The sequence below is a fragment of the Vigna radiata genome, chromosome 7 (assembly GCF_000741045.1).
Source record: "Vigna radiata var. radiata cultivar VC1973A chromosome 7, Vradiata_ver6, whole genome shotgun sequence".
Lineage (NCBI taxonomy): Eukaryota > Viridiplantae > Streptophyta > Magnoliopsida > Fabales > Fabaceae > Vigna > Vigna radiata.
The window spans coordinates 27,858,560-27,880,004 of record NC_028357.1 but is presented as its reverse complement, the minus strand read 5'-3'; the positions used below and the strand labels follow the sequence as shown (position 1 = coordinate 27,880,004).

Genomic DNA, 21,445 nt, shown 5'->3' with positions numbered 1-21,445 from the left:
CAAATTTCTTTTATTTGAAAAAAATCAAAAGACACATTAAAATCACATACATTAAATAAGTTACTCCACTTCATTTAAAAAAGAAGATTAGCATGCCACGTTAACCATACAGTAATACCGTTAGGCTCAATTTGACACAAAGCTCATATTTGATTCAATTTTACAAAAACAATGACCCAATTGAGACGCGATACGCGATAAAAGAAGGAGACATATTTGAGATTCTGGACGAAAATAGAAACCTAAAGTGACATTAAACCTTAAATCTAAAAAGAATTAAAACCAATATAAAATATAAATATACTAGTTATATTCAAGCTCATTTTCTGACATATACAAGTCAACTTATCAACAAAATTATATTTTTAATTCTAATTTTTTAACTTAGGATTAAATATATATTTGTCCTTTAACTTTCAATGAAAATTAAAATTAATCAATTTTTGAAATTTTGGACTAATTTAATCTCTTCTTTTTAGAAAACTGAGTAGATTTAGTTTTTTAAACTAAATTTTGTTAATTTTATGTAAAATTTTAAATACGTTTCTCAACTAGAATCAAAATAAAATGTTTCAAATAATATAAACTTCTCAAATACTATTATAAAATACGTTTGAAACATAAAATAAATTTAACAAAATTTGATTAAAAGATTAAATCTACAAATTTCATATTGAATTATGATATTAGTATAAGTATAATTACAAATAAAATAAAAAATATGAAAATTGTTTTGCCAATATGTTTACATTTAAATTATAATATGAAGTTAATTGTTTTTTCCTAATACATGTTTTCTTCAATTTACAAATCAAAGAGTGATGTTGTTTCTATATTATAAGTATGGTTATTTAATTATAAAAAATTAATATTTGTTAGAAGTTTTAAAACTTTATATTTAGATATATTTAAAAGAAAAATAAGGATGGGAGGTAAATTAAAGAGAGCATGTGTTGGGGTAGGTTGGTTGTTACTTTTGTCGGTGAATATTATTTTTGTTTAGAGTGTGGTGAATTTAGAAATAAAAGAAATAGTAATTAAAAGGGTGATGGTATAAAACAGAAGGTAACAGGGTTTGGACGTGGATGGTTCAAGCAGGCGACAACCTCGGCTCAGTGTCTCTGTACTGCAAAACCCCAATACCCTTTCTCGCACAATTTCATTTATTTATTTGCTTATGCTTTTTATGAAGATTCACCCTCTGCCTCTTTCATTTCCATAAGAGAATTTCATACACACAGAAACAGAGAGAAAAACTGCTCCTTCCTTTTTGCAGAGGTAGCCATGGAACAAGGAGAAGGTGGAAGCACCAGGAGGAGAGGGAAAGAGGGTGAGGCCACGCGCTACAAAGGAATCAGGATGAGGAAGTGGGGCAAGTGGGTCGCTGAGATTCGAGAACCCAACAAGCGTTCACGGATTTGGCTCGGCTCCTATTCCACTCCCGTAGCGGCGGCGCGTGCTTATGACACCGCTGTCTTCTATCTTCGGGGGCCCTCCGCCCGCCTCAACTTCCCCGACCTTCTCGCCGTTGAGGGCCCTGCAGCTGCTGCCTCTGACATGTCTGCTGCATCCATCAGGAAGAAGGCCACCGAGGTCGGCGCCAGAGTCGACGCGCTTCACCGCCTGCAACCCCATGTTCCCGTCGCAGGAGAATTTGCCGACCGGGTCGACCTCAATAAGACACCCGAACCTGAAAATTCGGATTGTGACTGGGATGGTGATTAGAAGCTTCTACGTTCTTCTTAGCACTGAGTGTTGGGTTGGTTGTTAACGTGCGCCGTTCCGAGGAAGTTACAGTGGAGCAAGGTGATGATGATCGTGACATGAGGCCCCTTTCTGTTGTGCAACTTGTTGTTTTACTTTTTAATCTGGATTTCACAGAGAAATTTTGGTGCCCTCGAATTTTCAAATGTAAATTACATGATCATTGCTCTTTTCCTTGTTGTTTTTCACTGCTTAATTTTAAGTTTAGAAGTTTTAGATATACAATTTGGATGGCAATTCGGAACTTAAAAAGAAAATTGCAAGTTTTTAAATAATAATTGCGTTTTTTTATTTGGAAAAGAAAAGGTTAGATAGGATGGCAATGGCCTAAGATGCTAAGGAGTAGGGTGGAAAAAGAGAGAGAGAGAGAGAGCCATGTTAACATGTTAACCACTCCAGTAATCATAAGATTATTATAATATAGTTAGTGAAAAGTAATAAAATGGAAAGTTTGGTGTTTTTCTGGTTTCTGAGTTGTATTTGTGAAGAGAAGGGACCATTGGAGGAAGAAGATGCTGTGGTCACTACTCTGTTTCGATGATAACGATGTGTGATGGATGGGGTCGGTTAATCGGTTCTGTCTTCTCAGATTTTTGTCTATTTCAAGTCAAATCTTAGATGACAATTGCATCCAAGAAATAGAATTGAAAACAAAAATTAATAAAACAACCCAAAATGCAAGAAAGAGATTCATATCCAAAATTATACTTAGCTCCTTGAGCTTCCAAAAGAAGATTACTGTTCCAAAGGTTGCATTTTTTATTTTGTTTTGTAGGAAAAAAAAACAGTTAAAGAAGAAGTAATTTAATAAGAGTTTGGTTTGTAAAATATTTTGGCATTGATTTGATACGTTGAATGTGAAGTATTCTGGTTTGCATGTGAGCTGTGTTGCATATTTGGTTTGCTATGATCAATAAATCTGTTAAGATGCAGACGTGAATTAGTTGATGATTGGAAGATTGGATCATTGATACATGAATCCTTGTTTGGTTTGGTTTTGCGTCTCGAAACAAACCAGATGTTACAAATAAAAGATTCTGCATGAGTTGAAAATGTACAATAAGAAAAGTTAAACATACAAGTCCAAACCCACTACTACAAAAGCTAAAACACCAACTTAACTTATATAGTAGATTTGTCAGTGAGTGTATAAACCAATAAGGAGAATTAAATAAAAGAAGACAGTATGAAAAGAACAGGACCTGTATATTTCTGTACCAACTCAAAAACCAAACCTACAATGTGTGTGAATCTTTCGTACTTTCTAAAACCAATTCTATTCACAACTAAAGATAAAAACAATCTTGCAAATATGTCCTTATAACATATCTGAACACAATTTTAAATGTTCATCACTTTTTTAAATTATTTTTAATCATTTAACAGCTAATTTTTTGCTAATCAAACAAATCCTGTATCTAATCTCATTGTATAACTTTTGTCAGCGAAAAGCATGGCGGCTAAGCAGGTTGAAGATGTATCCTTTATTTATTTCTCAACTTTGACAAAACAAAAAATAGAGCTTTGCTGTGGATTGAACTTGCACTTAAGGTGGCTGACAAAGTAATTTCTATATTGGTGATTTTTTTTTTTTATAATTTTAATACTGTGCATTGGTTCTTTAAAAAAGCTTAAAATTATATAAGTAAATATTTAAATTCTAAAATTTTGCAATTGTTTGGTGATGGTAACAAATCAGTTCATAGGTTGGTTAGTCTTGAAAAAAGAATTTAAATAAAATTTTATTTAATTTGAAACTTTTCCTTAGTGTATTAATGATGATTTTTTAGAAATAAGTTTAGTTGGCTATAATATACGTTTTCCATAATAAAGAACCTGAAAACTTTTAATTATGAAAATTTCTAATTTTTTTTACACTTTATTAAATGCCTATCTAAAATTAAAAATAAAAATATGATTTTACCTAGTTTTGTGATTTTGTAACTATGATATTATCAAATATCTTTAAAAAAAATGTAAGACAAATTTTATAAAAAGTTATTATATCTTTTATAGCAAAAGATAACCAATTTGTTATAATACTCAATTAAATTTTCCCATATGCATAAATAATATAATTTTTTATCTCAAAATTATTATATTATTATAGAAATTTGTTGATTCTGTTTTATCAAACATAAATATGTGGTAATTAAAATACAATATAATTAATCAAAACATATATATTGTTTTTTAATTTACTCTGTAAGTAGATTGATTTATAATCTTCAATGTGAAATCAGGACATTTTTTATTAGACTTTGACTTTTACATCCATTTTTGGGGTTTTTTTTTTCAATCAAGAACATCCCCGGTCAGAAATAGAATTCTTATAAAATGATGTGAAAGCATTATCTCTAGTCTAATTTAACTTCCATATCAACAATGCTATTTGTCACGTTTAATTCGTGAAAAAAAAAAAGGAGTGAATACAATGAAGTCCATCTGTTTTCTTGATTGCCGCTATCACTTTTATAAATTAAAAAAAAAATAGAAATCATTCTTCAGTGTTAAAATAAAAAAATGAGTTCCTTAGCATTTTGAATTTCTATAGCTACTACAACATTCAAATCCACACATAATTTTAAACAAACATTATTAGTGGAAAAAGGACCTTCACACTGTCAGTATCTGTCGCGGTTTGCAAATTTCAAACATTCCACAGAAAGAATCATTATTTCTAACATTGCACGGAAATATTAGATTAGTTATTTATCTAGGACCAGAATTATCATATACAAATATAGTAAAATTTAAGATCTCAAACATTCTTCTTGTGCAGTTATGATTAATGACATCTGTTTCTTCATGTAGTAATCAGAATTGATAAGTTTGACAATAACAGTTGGCCATTTATTTTTATATGTTAACATATAGATAAATATTAACCAGTTGAGGATCAAATCCCTTATATTTTTTAATACCCTTATTATTTTCAACAGAAAAATGTCTTTAAGAACACTAATAATAAGATTACAAGTATATCTGTGTTACAATAAAACAATTATTTATGGATGTGGAATTTCCATGAAGCAGTTGGAATCCTCGAGTCACTGCCTATCATTTGATGATATTAAAATAATAAATTTTTTCTTAAAACTTGTACAAATGGAATAAACAGAAATTAATCCATCAAAATTCCAAGAGTTAGCCAATTTAGCTCATAAAACTACCAATGACAGTCATTTTAATTAGTCTTTATGTTTTTTTACTCAAATGAAATTTTTTGTAATATCATCAGAACTATATTATCCTGTGCTTATAATTTTAGACTAATTCTATACAACTCAATGTGGTTTCAATTATTCAAATACCATTCAGCTTTTGATTGGTTGCACATGTAGACACAGCTCATGCAAGAATTACTTATCTAATGTGGGTTTTCTGTTCATTTTCATTCTTTCATTTTTGGCTTGGAGTTTTATTTGAATTGCCCTTACGACACTCTTCCTATTGTGATGAACTCAACCTTCAACTCAAAGAAATCAGGTACCAGTTTAACCCCGACATCTATAACTTGTAGTCACCCAAACTTTGTTTGCAGCAGTCACCTATAATATTTAAAAGCATCATATTTTTAAGTAGAAAAAAAGTAAAGTTGAAAGAGAAGGACTCAATTATATGATCAATTCAAGCAATGATAAAAAAAATATTGAAGAAGCTAACTGCATCTTTTCAGATTGGAGGTCTCCTGAACAACCATAGGTATGGTACTCATTAATTCACCAATAAAATTTCCTGTTGGTCTTGTTCAGAAGTTTCTGAACCTGTTTGAAAGTCTGCAAGACTTCATAGAGTTAATGACTTCCATATCCAGCTTAGTGCAGCTGTTATCATCAATGAAAGATGGAGACTTTATTAATTTACAATGTTTCACAAGGGAAATTATCAGACATGCTCCATGGTCTCAGTAATTACTTCAACAAGCTGACATCAGTTTTATTTAGAATCCCAACAACCTCATCTCAGAGGTAGGCTAACAGTAAAAGAAACAAAAAACAAATGGGTGTGAGAAAATGTATCTTCAAAACTTCATAACCAGATAAGTCACACACACATGCACAAATACATGTTGCCCACTTTTTCTCCTTAACACAAACTTTTCTTTCACTTTAACGAATTTTAGCTAAATATTTTTCAGGGGGTCACCCTGATTATGTGAACAAACAAGTAATGTAACCAGTTGCATTTGTCAGATAACTCATTTACTCTTGGAGTGAATGAGATAGAATTAGCAATTGCCATGTTTTGTATTTGAAATTGCTTTGAATGCAGGTATAGAATGCAGTTATACATCAACTTCTAGGTCTCAGTAAGAAAGTATCAGTTCTGAAAATTTTAACTTCAGTCATTTAAGTCCTAAAATGTACCAACACATACTTTTGTTTACCGGTATGGAATAACATCAGAGTCCAGAAATATGATATGAACTAAAACAGGAACGGTGTGAGTAAAATCAGTGAGTTTATTTATCAACTGATGTACTTTTACATATCCTAAAAGATGAGAAGAGTGCAGAACAAGTAATACCTACAACCCGATTCATAATCCCTTAGCCTAGGTACACCCAAAGAGCACCTTTCTAAGAGTTGTACAACAAAATAATACCGAACTATTTTAACACTTCCCATCCAACTTAAGCATATAAATTGTATATACTAAGTTTGAAACCAGTAAATTAAATTCTAGACTCCCTCAAACGCTTGATTACAGTGTCTGCAAGCCATTAGAGCTAATAATTCCAGTACTAATTTCCTTCAGTAGTAGTTTCTTCTTGATAAAATGACAATTGATCTTTACGTATTTGATTCTTTCATTAAAGAGTGAATTGGAGGTAATATGAAGGGTATCTAATTATCACATAACAAATTCATCTGCTTAACTTCACAAAATTTGAACTCTTGAAGTTACTTCATCAACTCAAGTTCACAAGTGACCAAACTCAGATCTATATTTAGCTTTTGCACTAGATTGGACAATTTATTTCTTCTTCCAAGGGACGAAATTCCCTTCAATAAATAAACAATATCTTGAGGAGGATCTCTGTCAGTGGGTCAATCAACCCAATCTACATCACAATATCAAAAAATTTGAGTATATCCATTCTCCTCATATAACAATCCTTATCCTAAAGCCTTTTACACATACCTAAAAGTACGAGCCACAACACTACAGTGGTCAATGTGAGGATTATACATGAATTGACTAACAACACCAATATCAAGTCTTATAGTAGTGAGATAAATGAATTTTGGCAACAACCTCCTATATCTATCTGGATGTGAAAAGATTTTACCTTGGTCAACCATTAGCCTCTGAATTGGGTTCATGGGACTATCAATGGGCTCAAAATTTATCAACCATGTCTCCTCCATGATATCAAGAACATATTTTCTTTGTGAAACTATAATATCTTTCTTTGATCAAGTCATTCCAATGCCAAGAAAAAATTTTAGCTAGCCAAAGTCTTAAGTCTAAAATGATTGAATAAATGCTCTGAGTTGAGAAATTCAAGTGTTACTATTTTTTTGTAATAACTATGTCATCAACATAGATCATTAGATAAACACACTTTACAAAGAAAATATGATAATAGAAAACTGAATGATTTGTCTCACTTCACTTCAATCCAAAAAATTTAGTATGACTAAGTTTACCAAAAGAAACTCACAGTGATTGCTTTAGTCCAAAAAGAGATTAACGCAATTTACAAACTAAATTATACAATCCCTAAGTAACAGAGCTAGTTCCTCCCACCATAAAGGAAAACGTTTAAAATGCAAAGTTGGTAAGTGGGCAATGGAAAATAGCAGCATAGCAAGGAAGAGTGGAATGATACTAATCTTGACCATAGTCAATACCATAAATGAGTATATCTTTTGGCCACCAAAAGAAAATCCATAAGGGCTTGGTTCAGAGTGGACAATATTTTATTATTGTGGAGATTTATGTGTGTTGTCCCTTCCTACAATTGGTATTAGAGCCAATGGTTTAGGTATGGTGACCGGGCTCAGACGAGTACGTCCTTCCATGGTAAAGTGAAGTCTTTGCAAGCAGCCAATGGCAGACAGCCAGATTAATCATGGGAGGTGGAGAGCAAGAGATGCTCAGTGTGTGACCATGGATCGTGAAAGAGAGCAAGAGATGCTCAGAGCAACCATGGTGTACTCGTGGATAAAGAAAAAAAAGACTTCCACTGTAGGAGAGGAGAGGTGGAGAACCATACTCCTTTATTTGAGGAGAAGATTGTTAAGATATAAACAAAGTCCCATATTGGATAAAATAAGAGATGCGCATGGGTTTATATCCACATAAGATATTTTCATTGGTAAAAGGGCTTTTGGTAAAAGGGCTTTTAGAGTGGTACCAAAAGCAAATCTTTAAAAAATATGTCTTATTCATACAACTATCATAAAACAATGCATAGTTGCAAGTTAAACTTTTGCTACTAACTTATATTTTCAGTGGTCATAACGCTGACTTTTTTCTCCAATGGTCAAAATATCATTGACCAAGGAATTACAGTTTCCTTGAAGCAGACAAAGACAAGTATTTTTTTTCTTTTGAGTAGAGTTTTGCCGTTATAAATAGAGAAAGGAAGAACAGGACCGGTGGAGGCCATTTCAAATGCACAGACCCACTTAAGTGACTAATCATAATCTTTCAAGACAATAGTGCAAACCATAATCTTCAAGATTTGTTCAATGAGGAGTTTAATATATCATTGATTGTATAACAAATCATTAGACAGTGTACTGGCCAAAATAAATAATAACAAAAAGACACTGTATCAGCAATGTGAAAGTGAGAAATAAGAATGATTTACTAAGTTCCAGTCATCATCTATCACAGAAAAACCAGTCAGTCTCTATTCAACAAGTTTCAAAATTGATAGAATGTTAAAATTTTAAATTAATAAAAAAGAAATATGACACAAGACAATCAGAGAATGAGTAGCACCTTCATCCACATGTGTAGTAGGCTTCACGACATGCAAAATCCTCTCTGGTCATAGTCACCAACGGTATAAACTCCATTTGTTGACTGCATATGAGGCACAAAATGCAGTCAACAAATTGAGTAATTTGTTTTTATTTATTTCATAATAAAAGGAATCCATTGGGAATAGTTCAGCAGTAGAAGGAAAGCAAACGGAAAATGCAGCACCGGTGTCTTTTGTACAATGTTGATTCTTTGGGTTAGGGAAACAATCGATCAGTCCCTCGAGTTTATATTATTATGTTAAAATTTTATAACGGCATACCAGAAAAGAATTAGCAAGGGAGTTGCCGGAGGGAGCCAAGGATCAAGAGTGGAGCAGAGGGAGTACAGCAAATTAGCATGAGGGAAGGTACGCGGTGGCGGTAACAGTAGCGGCTAGCGGTGGTGACAACACCGGACAGGATGGAAGAGGCACTTCAACTAGAAAAACTGAGTCCATTTTGAGTTGACTCAGTGGGACCGAATTGACACTTTCTTTCTGATCTGTTGTTATATGATATCATATGAGCGAATTTGTGATGGAATATTTGGATCGTGAGAAAAAAGGCCGTTGGGTATTTGGGCCGTATAGCCCATTAAGGTAATAGGTAATCGAAAAATAAATAGAAAAAGGTTATTTATGATTGTTTTTATTGATAGTGAGAGAAAGGTTATGCATGAGAGTACGTGAACAATAAAGTATTTTATTCCTTCACCACTCACAACGTTGAACATATTTTCTTCATTTTAAAGTATCTAAGTGAACTATTTTAGGACGCCATTTTTATGATTCCTCCACTTTATAGTCCTTTTCGGTACTATAAAGTATATAAAGCATTTGTGTATTTTCTCAATAGTATGAAAAACTCTAAGACCATGTTGTGAAGAGTGTGTATTATAAAAGGAAAAAGAGTGATATTGTCTAAGTTATACTCTTAAAAGGATTTATGTGAAGACATATTTGATTGACTTTAAAAGTAGGTAGCAAAAAGGAAGTGAATGAAATTGTAGCATCATTTGGACGTTCTGCAGATGATTTCTGATGTTTGATTTTATTGAATACATGTGCTTAAGCTTAAGGTTGGTGTGAAGAAGAAAAGAGATTAATGGTTAGATTGTTTGAGAGGTGGAGATTGGTATGCATTAAAAGGAAGTTGCCAAGAGAAGCATAAAGGAAAGTTGTGATAGGCCTGCCCCCTTGACTGGGTATGTTTATTGGTCCCCTACCCCTTAAAATAAAGGGCAATGTACCCCTTTGTCCAGGTGGTCTATCCCATCTACCTGCTTTTCAAGGTAATCATAACAATAATTAGTTGGCATTGTAGTAGTAATAGTGGCAGCACCAGCTGGAGTTACCAAAAATATACCACCTACACAATTTACTTTCACTCATCAACCTCAAGCTTTTTCTCATTCAATTCCTTCATATTTACCAAAATCCTACTAATATATCTACCTCTCCTTCATTTCTTCAATAACCTTTCATTCCATAACTCTAACCCCAATTATTCCAACTTCACTTTCTTTTATACCCTCCACATAACATCACTTCTTTAGCTCTATCTATTCAAATACACCCACTAAATTATAATTCAATTTCAAATTATTCAAAAATTTACTTCCCTCCTATTAGCTTACAACGTTAGTGACACAACGAAAATCAAAATTTACTTCATCAGCATCAAGTCAAAAGCTTATTTCAGACATATATACGTGTTTGGACTGTTTAACACAAAATCAAATACAGCATTAATTACATTTTTTTACTCATAAAAGCCTTATTACTATAAAACATACACAGACAAACGTTTTGTACCATTGTTGTACTTAAAATAATATTTTTTTTTTTTGCTTCTGCTTTATAATAAATTTATCTAAATATGAAAAATGTTTACTAATAAGTATGTTTTAAAAATACACAAAAGTATTATTAGTTATTATACACCTCGCCATATTTGTTTTTACCAAGTTGTTTTCCATCACGTGAAATCAAATCAAATCAAAACCAACTTTTATCTATGTAATTACTCCTACTTTTATTTTTCATCCACAAAAATTTGTTTTCGCTTTCTAATTTTGTAATATATTTTTTTTAGTCTATCAGTTTCCATTACAAAATTCTTAATGGAAAGATTTTCATAATTATGACACTAAAATAATAATCAATGTAATTAGACCAAAAGTAAAAGAAAAAATATAAAAGGAAAGTTTGATGTAAAAAATATATATATAACGTATGATAAAGTTGATAGAAAGTGAAAAAGAACATACAAACGTATCTTGCTTCCCAGAAAATATGCAAAGTGGTCATGTTGATCACAGATGAATCAACATTCAGCTATGTTAAAGATAATTCAACGAGACTATATCTAAATCTCATGTTATTCATATACAAACGCACCCAATCCTTATATATAAGGAGAATTGTGGTACATACTATTGACGGGTTAATTAATAAGATAACGTATTTTGATTTATTTTTTTCAACACTGGTTTTCATTGATCACGTCGTGTCTTATTATCTATTATGTTCTTCTGTGTTATGATTGTAAACATATTGTCGTAAAAAAGTGATGTGTGTCAAATGAAAATGCATGTTGTTGGGGACCCTGTTTGATTTAGGTTTCAGTAATCACTGCTAGTAATGATGACACTTTCCTAAAGAAGACCACTTGAGTCAGAAGCAACTAAATTAAGGTGCAAATCAGATGAGATTCTTTCTTAATGTCTCAGATCCAATAACTCATAAGACAATGTTATCATTTTTCCTTAAAAACATCATCTCCACTTGCAATAAGAGGACTTCACCTTTGCTTCCCCATCGCCTTAATCAAGATCAAGGGACCTACCTACTCTTAATCATCACAGTCAAACTTATCAAATTATTCACTTATTAATATTACAAAATTCCTTCATCATATGGTTTTAGAACACTCATTAGGAAAACAATCTCTTTATTTTTTAACATCTAATTTCTGAAAAACATTTAAAGAATATATATCAAATTTATGAATAGATAAAGTTATTTAAAAATATATAGTAGAAATGACCAAACTTCAACGATAATATTGTATCTTTTTAAGGTCTTCATGCTTGTTACTGTGTATTACCGGGCCTACTTTTTCTTAGATCCGTTAATATAAAATGTTCCTTGATTAATTTAGTAATCAAGTTAATTAGATTGCTTTTACATTACACCGATCCCTTTGTTAATAAAGTATCACATAATTACTCTTAATCCTATAATTACACAATGGCTTGACAAAAAAGGAAAGTTTAACAGCCTGTATGTATGGTTAATGGGTAACAGTGGCGAAGAATTAAAAAATCAACGAAGGCTCCTTCATTTTAGATTTTTAAACCCACTTTCTAATAATCATTATCAAACAAAAGTAAATTTGTTAACTTGATTATTTCAAAATTAATTCCATGTTCGTTAAACAAAAAAATTAAGTTGAATCATGAGAGTTCGAAAGATCTCAAAATCTGAAAGAAAGGATTTGTGACATTAGCAATAGTTATAGCTTATGTGAAGAAAGGCAATAGTATAGCTACACCAACGTTGAACTGTTTACTTTTTTTTATGCGAATATTCGATTAAATTATAAAGGGTGGAGTATTTAAAATTCTAGTGCACGTATCTAATAAGAGTTAAGTTATTATTAGAAAATTGTTCACGTGTCATCATTTGAATTGTGTCAACTATATTTAAAAGAAAAACTAATGACAATACATTATAGCATTGGTCTTGAAATAGAAAATCTTATGGGTCTTTCGTTTCAAAAAATGTTTTATTTATTATCTTTTGATTATAGAAAACATCATATTTTTCTATCGTTTCCTATTTCTAAACACAATAAAAAATCAAAGTAATAATTTAATAATTTAAAATAAATAGGAATATCTGTTAAAACTAAACAACATTAGTATCTTCTAAAAAAAATTATGTGTAGACAAGATTGGAAATCAAATTTAAGATTTGGTATAAATATTTGAAATGGTACAGTAGACCGACCATAATAAATTAGCATTTCCTAACATAATGATAGAAAAAAAAAAAAAAGGTGTAGAGTTGGAGTTAGGTACTACTGTTAAGGGTTGATGATTGTATGTAGCAAAAACACAGAGGACCCACGAGGGCACTCTCGTCTTAATTGTTGGGGGCAACATAATCGATTTCCTCGTATTAAACAAGGTGAATCATGAGTTACCAGAATGCTGATAGAAAAAAAAAAAAAAGGTGACAAATTTGGCATCTTGGGTTGTAATTTTGAACTCAAGAGACACATTGGCATCAAGGCATGTTCATGTGAAAAGGAAAGGGTTTTGTAGCTAGCTTCAAATTTGTGGTGGCTTTCCCATCACATTAACTTTTGAGTTTGATGCCATGCCATGACACCCATAATCATGACTTTTGTTGCTGTTCTCTCACTTTCACAAGAGTTGACAAAACAAAGAAGTTGAAAACAGCACATAAAATAAGCAGTCTCTAGATTTCTTCCTTTATTGGGATAGGAGGCGCCACAACGTAGCTCTCTGCTCTGTTTCTAAGTCCAAATTAACCTTCCCTCTTTTCTCTCCCTACAATTCTTACAACTTGGATATTAAAAAAATACTCTCAATATCAGAGTTAATATGCGTAATTCATTCGTTTCGATCTCACTATCTATCCTAAGTTAACTTAACTTAATTTGACTCATTTATTAACGAGTTAAAAAGATTTCGAATCTGATTCATCATAAATTGATAGGATAAAGGAATAGTTTACTTACTTACTTAATTACAATTTTATTTTTAAATTATAAATTTTTTGTAATTCAAATTTAAATAAATTTTACTCCCCAAAATGATGTTAAATTCAATCATAAAAAATGAACTTTATGTATTCGACTGGTAAGGAATTGTCCATTTTTTGTCAAGCCTAAATTTGTTTTTTGTACCACTCAAAAATACCTCTTACTAATAGAGGTATCTTATGTGTATATAAACCTATCTTCATCTCTTATTTTATTTAATGTAAGACTTTTTTTGTACTCAATAATTTTGAATTATATTTAAAGTTTAATATTATTTTTTATTGTATTTTGATTGAATTTTATTTATATTTTAATTAAAAAAAGTATACTTTTAAGATGGAAGAAAATAAATTTATAATTAAATGAGTTAATCTGTAATGGACTCTATCAAATTTAAATTTTTTAGACTTCCTGTTTAAGTGAGTCAAATTAAATTAACACTAAGTAATCAAATTATAATGAACTCAGATGACCATTTTAATAACTTTAGAAAAATATTCCAACAAATATGAATTTTGATATTATCATACTTTTATATTTAGTGGTGGAAACAAAATTCCAAGTGGTGAAACATATAAGTTTTTTCTTTTTCATGACGCATCAAACTTTTCTTTCTCTTCCGATTAATAAATGAATGAATAGTAATTTTGGTTGCATTTCTACTTTAGTCTCCAAATGGATAAAAACACTAAGAAAATCATGTAACTATATTTCCTTTTTCTTAATAGTCAATATATTGTTTTCTTTCTTAACATCTTGATTAACAGTATTGATCTTCATATGTATAAGTCTATTTCTATCTAATAATGGTGTCTTAATCTAACTTTTATGAATTCTAAGACTTTTTTGTTTATTCTAATGCAAACTTCTTATAAAAATAACATTTTAATTAATATTTTATTTAGTTATTGATAAAAAAGAAAGTGTTTTAAATATTTTATATTTTGATCTTATTTAAGATTAATGTCATATCATTTCAGTATATTTCGACAAGAAATTTTATAAAATTCAAAATTTAAGCTTATGTTATGATCTTATGTATAACTTATATAATAAAGGCTTAATCCCTCCATTCGTTCTCATATTTATGTAAAAATCTCAGTTCGATCTTCAACTTTTGAACTCTCTCAATTAGGTCATAATTTTTGTAAAAATGCACACATTTTACTCCAACCGTTAAGTTGTCTCAGACGCCGTTAACTTGGTATTGACATGTTAATGTGTTTTGTTTAATTAGGTGGAAATTTTATTTAAATTAAAAATTATGAGATGTCAAAGCTCTGAAACTTCCAAGAGATAAGAAAGTGGAGAAAAGGAATTGGAAGAGAGAATTTGATCAGAACAGAGTTGTTGAGAGAATCGCGTTTTGTTCTGATTCGTCAAGAATTCAACGATCCAAATGTAATCGGAAGCAATCGATTAATTGCTTCCGGGAAGGACAATGGCTTCGGAGATTGAAATTTCTCCGACCGACGCTCGCAAGGCTCCCGACAAAGAGCAGCAACCGATCGACGTTGGAATCCTTCTGCAGATCATGATGCTCGTCCTGTCCTTCGTCCTCGGTCACGTTCTCCGTCGCAAGAAGGTTTACATCATCCCCGAAGCCAGTGCTTCTCTTCTCATAGGTACCTTCCCTTCCCTTTCTTCAACCTTTTCTTTTTTCTTTTTCCCTTTTTCTAACCTAACTTTCACTCTCCAGGGTTAATTCTTGGCATTCTAGCAAACATTTCGGACACCGAGGCTAGTATCAGGTTATTTTCACCAATAATAAACACCGTTAGTGGTTCTTTATGTTTATTTTATGGAGCTGACATTTGGAATGTGAAATTTGTACAAGGCGTGGTTCAGAAGAAGCCAGAGGTATACGGCGGTGGCGGTGCTTTCGCGGTGATCATCTGCGGCGGAGGAAGAAGAATGAGGCGGCAAAAATAATAAAATTGATTGTCTCTGTAACCTTTTTCCGTTATGGCTAATGATTGAAGCAGGGTTCTCTTTTTCTTCTACGCTTTCATTTCTGGTGATTTGTTTTGCATCTTTGTTTGTAATTTTTGTTTCATTTAATTTATAAATTTAATTTATAAGAGTAAAACCGTTCTTGCAGACGCAGGTTCATACACAAATTTTGGTCGGTGGCAAAATTCGATGGAGCCACCACCCTAGGCCGGAATCCCAATTCGAAAATGACGGTAGAGAGTGATGAAGACGATAGAGGGTGATGAAAAAGATGGAAGTGATAAAATCCCCAATTTCAATTTCAAATCCCTAATTCTGATTTGATATATCCTTAAAGTGAATTAACTTTTGTTACAAATGCGACATCACCACGGTTTATTTAATGAAAACAATCCACATAAAAAATGAACACACATCAACACATTTTCTCTGCACCACATGAACTTAATTTAACGCCGTCTGGTAGTAGTTAACAGTTGGGGTAAAATGTGTGCATTTTTACAAAAATTATGACTCAATTGAGATAGTGTAAAACTTGAGGACCGAACTGAGATTTTCACACAAATATGAGGACCAAGGAAGGGATTAAACCTATAATAAAAATGCTTAAAAAAAATAAAGTTAATAATGTTGGACAAGTATGTCTTTAAGGGTGAGATAGTTGTCATTGAGAGTGAGAAGCAAATTTTATCTATGAAAATGAATATTTTAATTTTAAAATAAAATGGGTGGGTGTGTGGTACAACAAGTATGTTACTCATAATCTACTTTTTGTTTGGGTGAGTGGTCGAGCATAGCTAGGATATGAGCCATAATCTATTATGAGATATAATTGATGTGTTAATGACATGCATGAAGCAATATCTAAGGGAAAAAAAAACTACATTATGATGTTATAGAATGTTTATTGAACAGTAATTTTACGTATGGAATTATCCTAACTCTATTAATTTTAGGCTCGAATATATGATGTTAGGTGGTGAGAGTTAATGGAGGTTTTTATGTTATGGAGGGATAATGTGAAAAATAATTATGTCATAGATAGTATAGGAATTTATCCTATCATATGAGTGGATGACTTAGTTCCTAATATATGTGGTTTTGTGTGAGCAAGAGGTAATATAACAAGTACATAATCTTAGTTTATTTGATACATCAGTCTTATGAAAATAGAATCAAATATCTATCAGTAGTTAAATCAAGTGAGACGTTATTATTGAGTCAGATAGACCGAGTCAATTGGATTGGTATAAAAATTAATATGAATTATTAATTATGAAGATTTGATTCATGATTGAATAATTATGATGATAAGTGTATGATATTTTATAAATGATTAACTTATCCTTTCTTATACTTGTGATGATTCTATGATGATCAAGTGATCACAAAAACACATGTAGGAATGTTAAATAAAATTGAGTAGAAAAGAAAGTGATGTTTTGAAATAAAAGTGTTTCTATATTCATATTATTATAATTATCTTTTTTAACTTGGTTAATAGTTTTATTTTTAAAAAAATTTAAGAAGACTGTCTGCAACATAACTTTCTATTTCAAATTATAGTTGCTTACTATAAACCAAGGTGAAAGTGATAACACTTTCTAGATATAGTTTGTAATTTAAAACATTTAAAAAATATTCCAAAATTGTTGTGAGAAATTTAAGTGGAAAGCATTGTCTGATATAGTAGAAACCATTAATGAATATAAAAAAGTTGGCGTTAAGATAAATATGTAGAAACATACGTTGGCAGGAACGAACTTATATGCCTGAAAAAGAGGTGGTCATGTGTCCGTCCTCCATTTTTTTTTTAAAAGAAACACAAATTAATATAAACGTGTTAACAAAAAACACTAGGCATTTCAATTTTGTTTATAAAACTACAAGAGACAATTAATACTCATTGTGAGGGACAAAAAGTCAATAGACTGTTTATTTATCCCCAAAAATTACATCACTACAAACATTCTATTTATCTTATAAGTACTTGTGCATAACATCATATAGTTGATACAATTACCTTCAAAACAATATTTCAATAATTCAAAACTAAATAAATATAATTAAAATAGGAAATTTTTAATATATCAATACATAATTCTTAATGTTAAATATAAATAATAAAATTAAAACATTTTGTTGCTGATTTCAACATAATAATTACTTTTAAGAAAACATTTCTACTTACGGCGATTTCAAATCAATTTAACAAAACATTTAATATTCAATGTTGTGCCTTTTTCACAATCAACTTCCATTCCTAGTCAATCCTCATTATAACATCAGTAACTAATAAAATTATTATGTACATATAATATTAGTAAGAAAACTTATTATTAAAGTTTATTTTTCATATGAACGTTTATTTGCAGTTAATATATATATTATTTGTTAATCTATATTAGTTTTATACGTACATTATCAGTAAACCTAACCTCACATTCATAATTTTGTACGTAACTCACATTAAATACAGTCGCATAGAAATACTCGTAGTAGTAATTAAAGCATATGCAATGGCAGATATAATTTATTACCCATAAGTGAACTTTATTTATAGTATAAATATAGTAAGTTTATTATGGCAATTTTTAGTTGAATAGTAAATCACATATAGTTTAACCTATACTTAATATAGAAGTAGTTATATGTTAGTTCAATTAAGAACTTACATTAACTAGTAAATATATTTTAGGATAATAGAAGAGTGAATTTTTTAGTTCTTTTTTTATTATCTCTTTTTTCTCACGACAAACTAATTACTATTAGTATTAGATGTTTTTCATCTACAACAACATGTAGTTTAAAATGAAAGTGTAACTTTATTTATCTCTTTCTCTTTTCCTTTCTTTTATCATCTTTATTAAATATGTGATTAATATGATCATTGCATTGCCATTGAAATATTTTATTTCCCTCTAAATGTATTAGTTAGGCTCTTCAGCGGGGTTAAGGAAAATAAAAAGGTTATTAGCAATTGAAAGAAAAAAAAAAGGATGGAAATGGTCATGTATTAACAAACATTGACTTTCCTGAGCACTTAGGATTAGGCACACAATTAACGAAAGTAGCATTGCAATAAAAATAAAAATAAGAGTTGCATATCTGTTTAAGGAAAATTATTGTTTCCACGAATAGAAATGCGACAACTATCGTTATTGTTCGGCAGAAGAAAACACGAATTTAAAATTATAGATTTGCATAAATTTTTATTTGACTTAATACCTCTTTGTTTTAGTATTTATATTGTTTTTCTCTCAATTTTTTTTACTTAATGTGATTTTAATATTTATTACAAACAATCAATTTTATATCTTTTTAAATTAGCATTAAAAATTTGTTATAATTTTTCTATAAATTATAATATGATTTTGTTTTTTATTTTTATTTAAACTTTGAAAGAAACTAATTATATTTATGCATTTTTTTAAGTATATTGACTTATTAAAAGAAAAGTTTAATGTAAATACGAGAATAAAAGTCGTTTTATAATTTATGAACAAAAACATAATTAATTTCATTATTAACTTTCTTAAAAGATATTATACATTTGTATTTTTTTAAAAATAAAAATATTTATATTATTTTGTTAAGTTATCATCATTTAAAGACAGGAATAATATTGATCTAACACAAGATACCATATTGATTTCTTTCAATTTTAAAGAAAATCAGAAAAAAAAACATTAAATAATTACTGTAAATACTATAACAAAAAAGAAGTATTAAATATTTTATTTTGTGATATTAATTTTTTTTTTAAATTTCCAAGAAAGTCGTGAAAACTCATAATGTTTAACATAGAATACGTAAATTGAGTTTTCATCATCGTTTCCACTTAAATTAGACATGAATTCTGTAAACAAAACTCCAACAACAATCATAATTTTGAAAATCATAATTGATTTCTTGTAATAACTTTGAAGACGATTTGAAACTTTCGGTGAAAGGAAGAAGACCATATGTTATAACCATACACAATGGTTTATGTTATAATATATAACATAATAAAAAGTAATCAATAATAATATAGAAATATAATACTAATATTAAATAATAATTTTATAATAAATATTTAAAAGTGATAAAATAACATTAATACAAATGGTAAAATTTTAAAAAAATAGTAATTATAATAAGAATAATTTTGTAAAATAATAATTAAAATAATAAAAGAAATTTAATATTATTAATTAATAAAATTATAAATAAAAAATTAAAAATATTATAAAATAATAATAATGATATTAATATTAATGAAAAAAATCGTTAATAATAAAATGTAAAACAATAATTAAAATATTAATAATAATGAAATCATAACATAATGATATTTGGGGATTCACTTTTTTTTTTCAAATTTGTTTTACAATTTTACGTTTCAAATAATTTTTTTATAAATTAAAAAATATTTATCAAATTTACCTCTTAAGTAACTGTTTATTTAAATTTAACTATATTTTTGGATTTAATTGTTTTCTTAAACTTAATTATTTTTTAATTATAAAACTACCCATAAAATAAATAAAAATTATTTACAATAAAATTGTAAAAATTATCTATACTTAATTTTATAATTATAATAATAACAAAAATAATAATAAATTTATTATTTTTATTATCATAAAAAAAGGTAAACTACACTCAATGTAAAAAACTTAGAAAATTATGTTTTTAGAAGTGTTGGTATATATAAATGATGAGACTTGTTTATGTTAATAATAGAAGTTTGAAATATAAATAGAATATTTATAAACGAGTTTTATTGTATTATCTTTCTAAATTTTCTCATAATCTTTTTACCTTGAACATTGGAGATAATTAGAGTAATCCTTGAGGCAAGTTCTCCATATCTACTTATTTGGAGTGAGTTAGCTTTTGTCTTTTTTCTTAGTCTATCATTTTTCTCCCATGTGGATTGTTTTAGTTTGCATTTGAGGTTTGAGTCTTCTATAAGACTCTCTACTAGTCAATGGTTGTAATAATGTGCTTTGATCGTGTTTGTATTGTTCATAGGGGCAGATAGAACTTTTAAGCTCCTAAAGGTGTTTTAAGGGTTTTAGAGTTGTTTGGTTATGTTTCAGGTAAGGGAAACTAATTAACACATTTAAACTTATCAGTGCTTGGAGAATTTGATTTTTCATGTTTAAGTTGCATGAAATTTGGTTGAATTGTTGATATTGGTGTTTGAGCATCTTGAAAATCTGTTTATGTTAAATGATTGTATGCTGCTTGTAATTGACTGAATGGGTGTTGAATTGAAGAATTTAGGATCTAATCGTTTGAGCAAATTGGTATGTATTTTGACATTGTAAACTTTTTTTCGACCAAGTACTAAGTAGAGAATACCAATTTGATCATCTAAACAGGTCCATTTTTCCTAGTGTAATAAAATTGATTTTGCTATTTTCTGGTGTGGCATTGAGAGATGACAAGTTGGCACAGAGCGCTAGTTCCTTGTGCAAGTCTGGGAGCATTTTAGCTTCAGGGCATTGAGCGATGACAAGGCATCTTTGAGCACTACTCTTCACTGTAGGTTTGGAACAATTTAATTATAGGTTGTTGTGCAACAAAATGGTGTCGCTGAACGCTAAGACTACCACTGAACGCCACCTTTTGCGAAAGGTTTAGCAATAGGCGCTAGGGCTATCGCTAAACACTCTGTTTTGTGAGAAGTCTTGGGTTGAGTGCCACTTTTAAACGTTAGTGTATATGTTGTGATTTTTCTTATGTTTTTATTTGTTTAAAATATATTACTATGGATATGATGTATGTTTAATATGTATTATGGATTGATGTATGGATTTTGTATTGGGAGTTATCCTAACATTTTAATAACCATCTAATCTTAATTAGAGAAGGGTGAAGTATTTGTTGAGAGGAGCAAGAGGTCCTAATCTAAGGGTTTTACCTTGGCCAAAGACGTTAGCAGACTAACCTTGTGTGTT

General features: G+C 29.7%; 1 protein-coding gene across 1 annotated transcript; it reads left to right on the top strand.

The window, feature by feature from the left end:
* The first annotated feature begins 1,028 nt into the window (after window positions 1-1,028).
* On the top strand, window positions 1,029-1,952 carry LOC106767271 (ethylene-responsive transcription factor ERF010). Its single transcript, XM_014652122.2, has 2 exons — window positions 1,029-1,123; window positions 1,277-1,952. The coding sequence occupies exon 2, from the start codon at window positions 1,285-1,287 to the stop codon at window positions 1,723-1,725; it is 441 nt and encodes a 146-aa protein (XP_014507608.1). The 5' UTR covers window positions 1,029-1,123; window positions 1,277-1,284; the 3' UTR covers window positions 1,726-1,952.
* Window positions 1,953-21,445: the final 19,493 nt, after the last annotated feature.

What these genes read in the sequence shown, in the direction of transcription:
- LOC106767271 (XM_014652122.2), top strand. Translation starts at nt 1,285, where the DNA reads ATGGAACAAGGAGAAGGTGGAAGCACCAGGAGGAGAGGGAAAGAGGGT.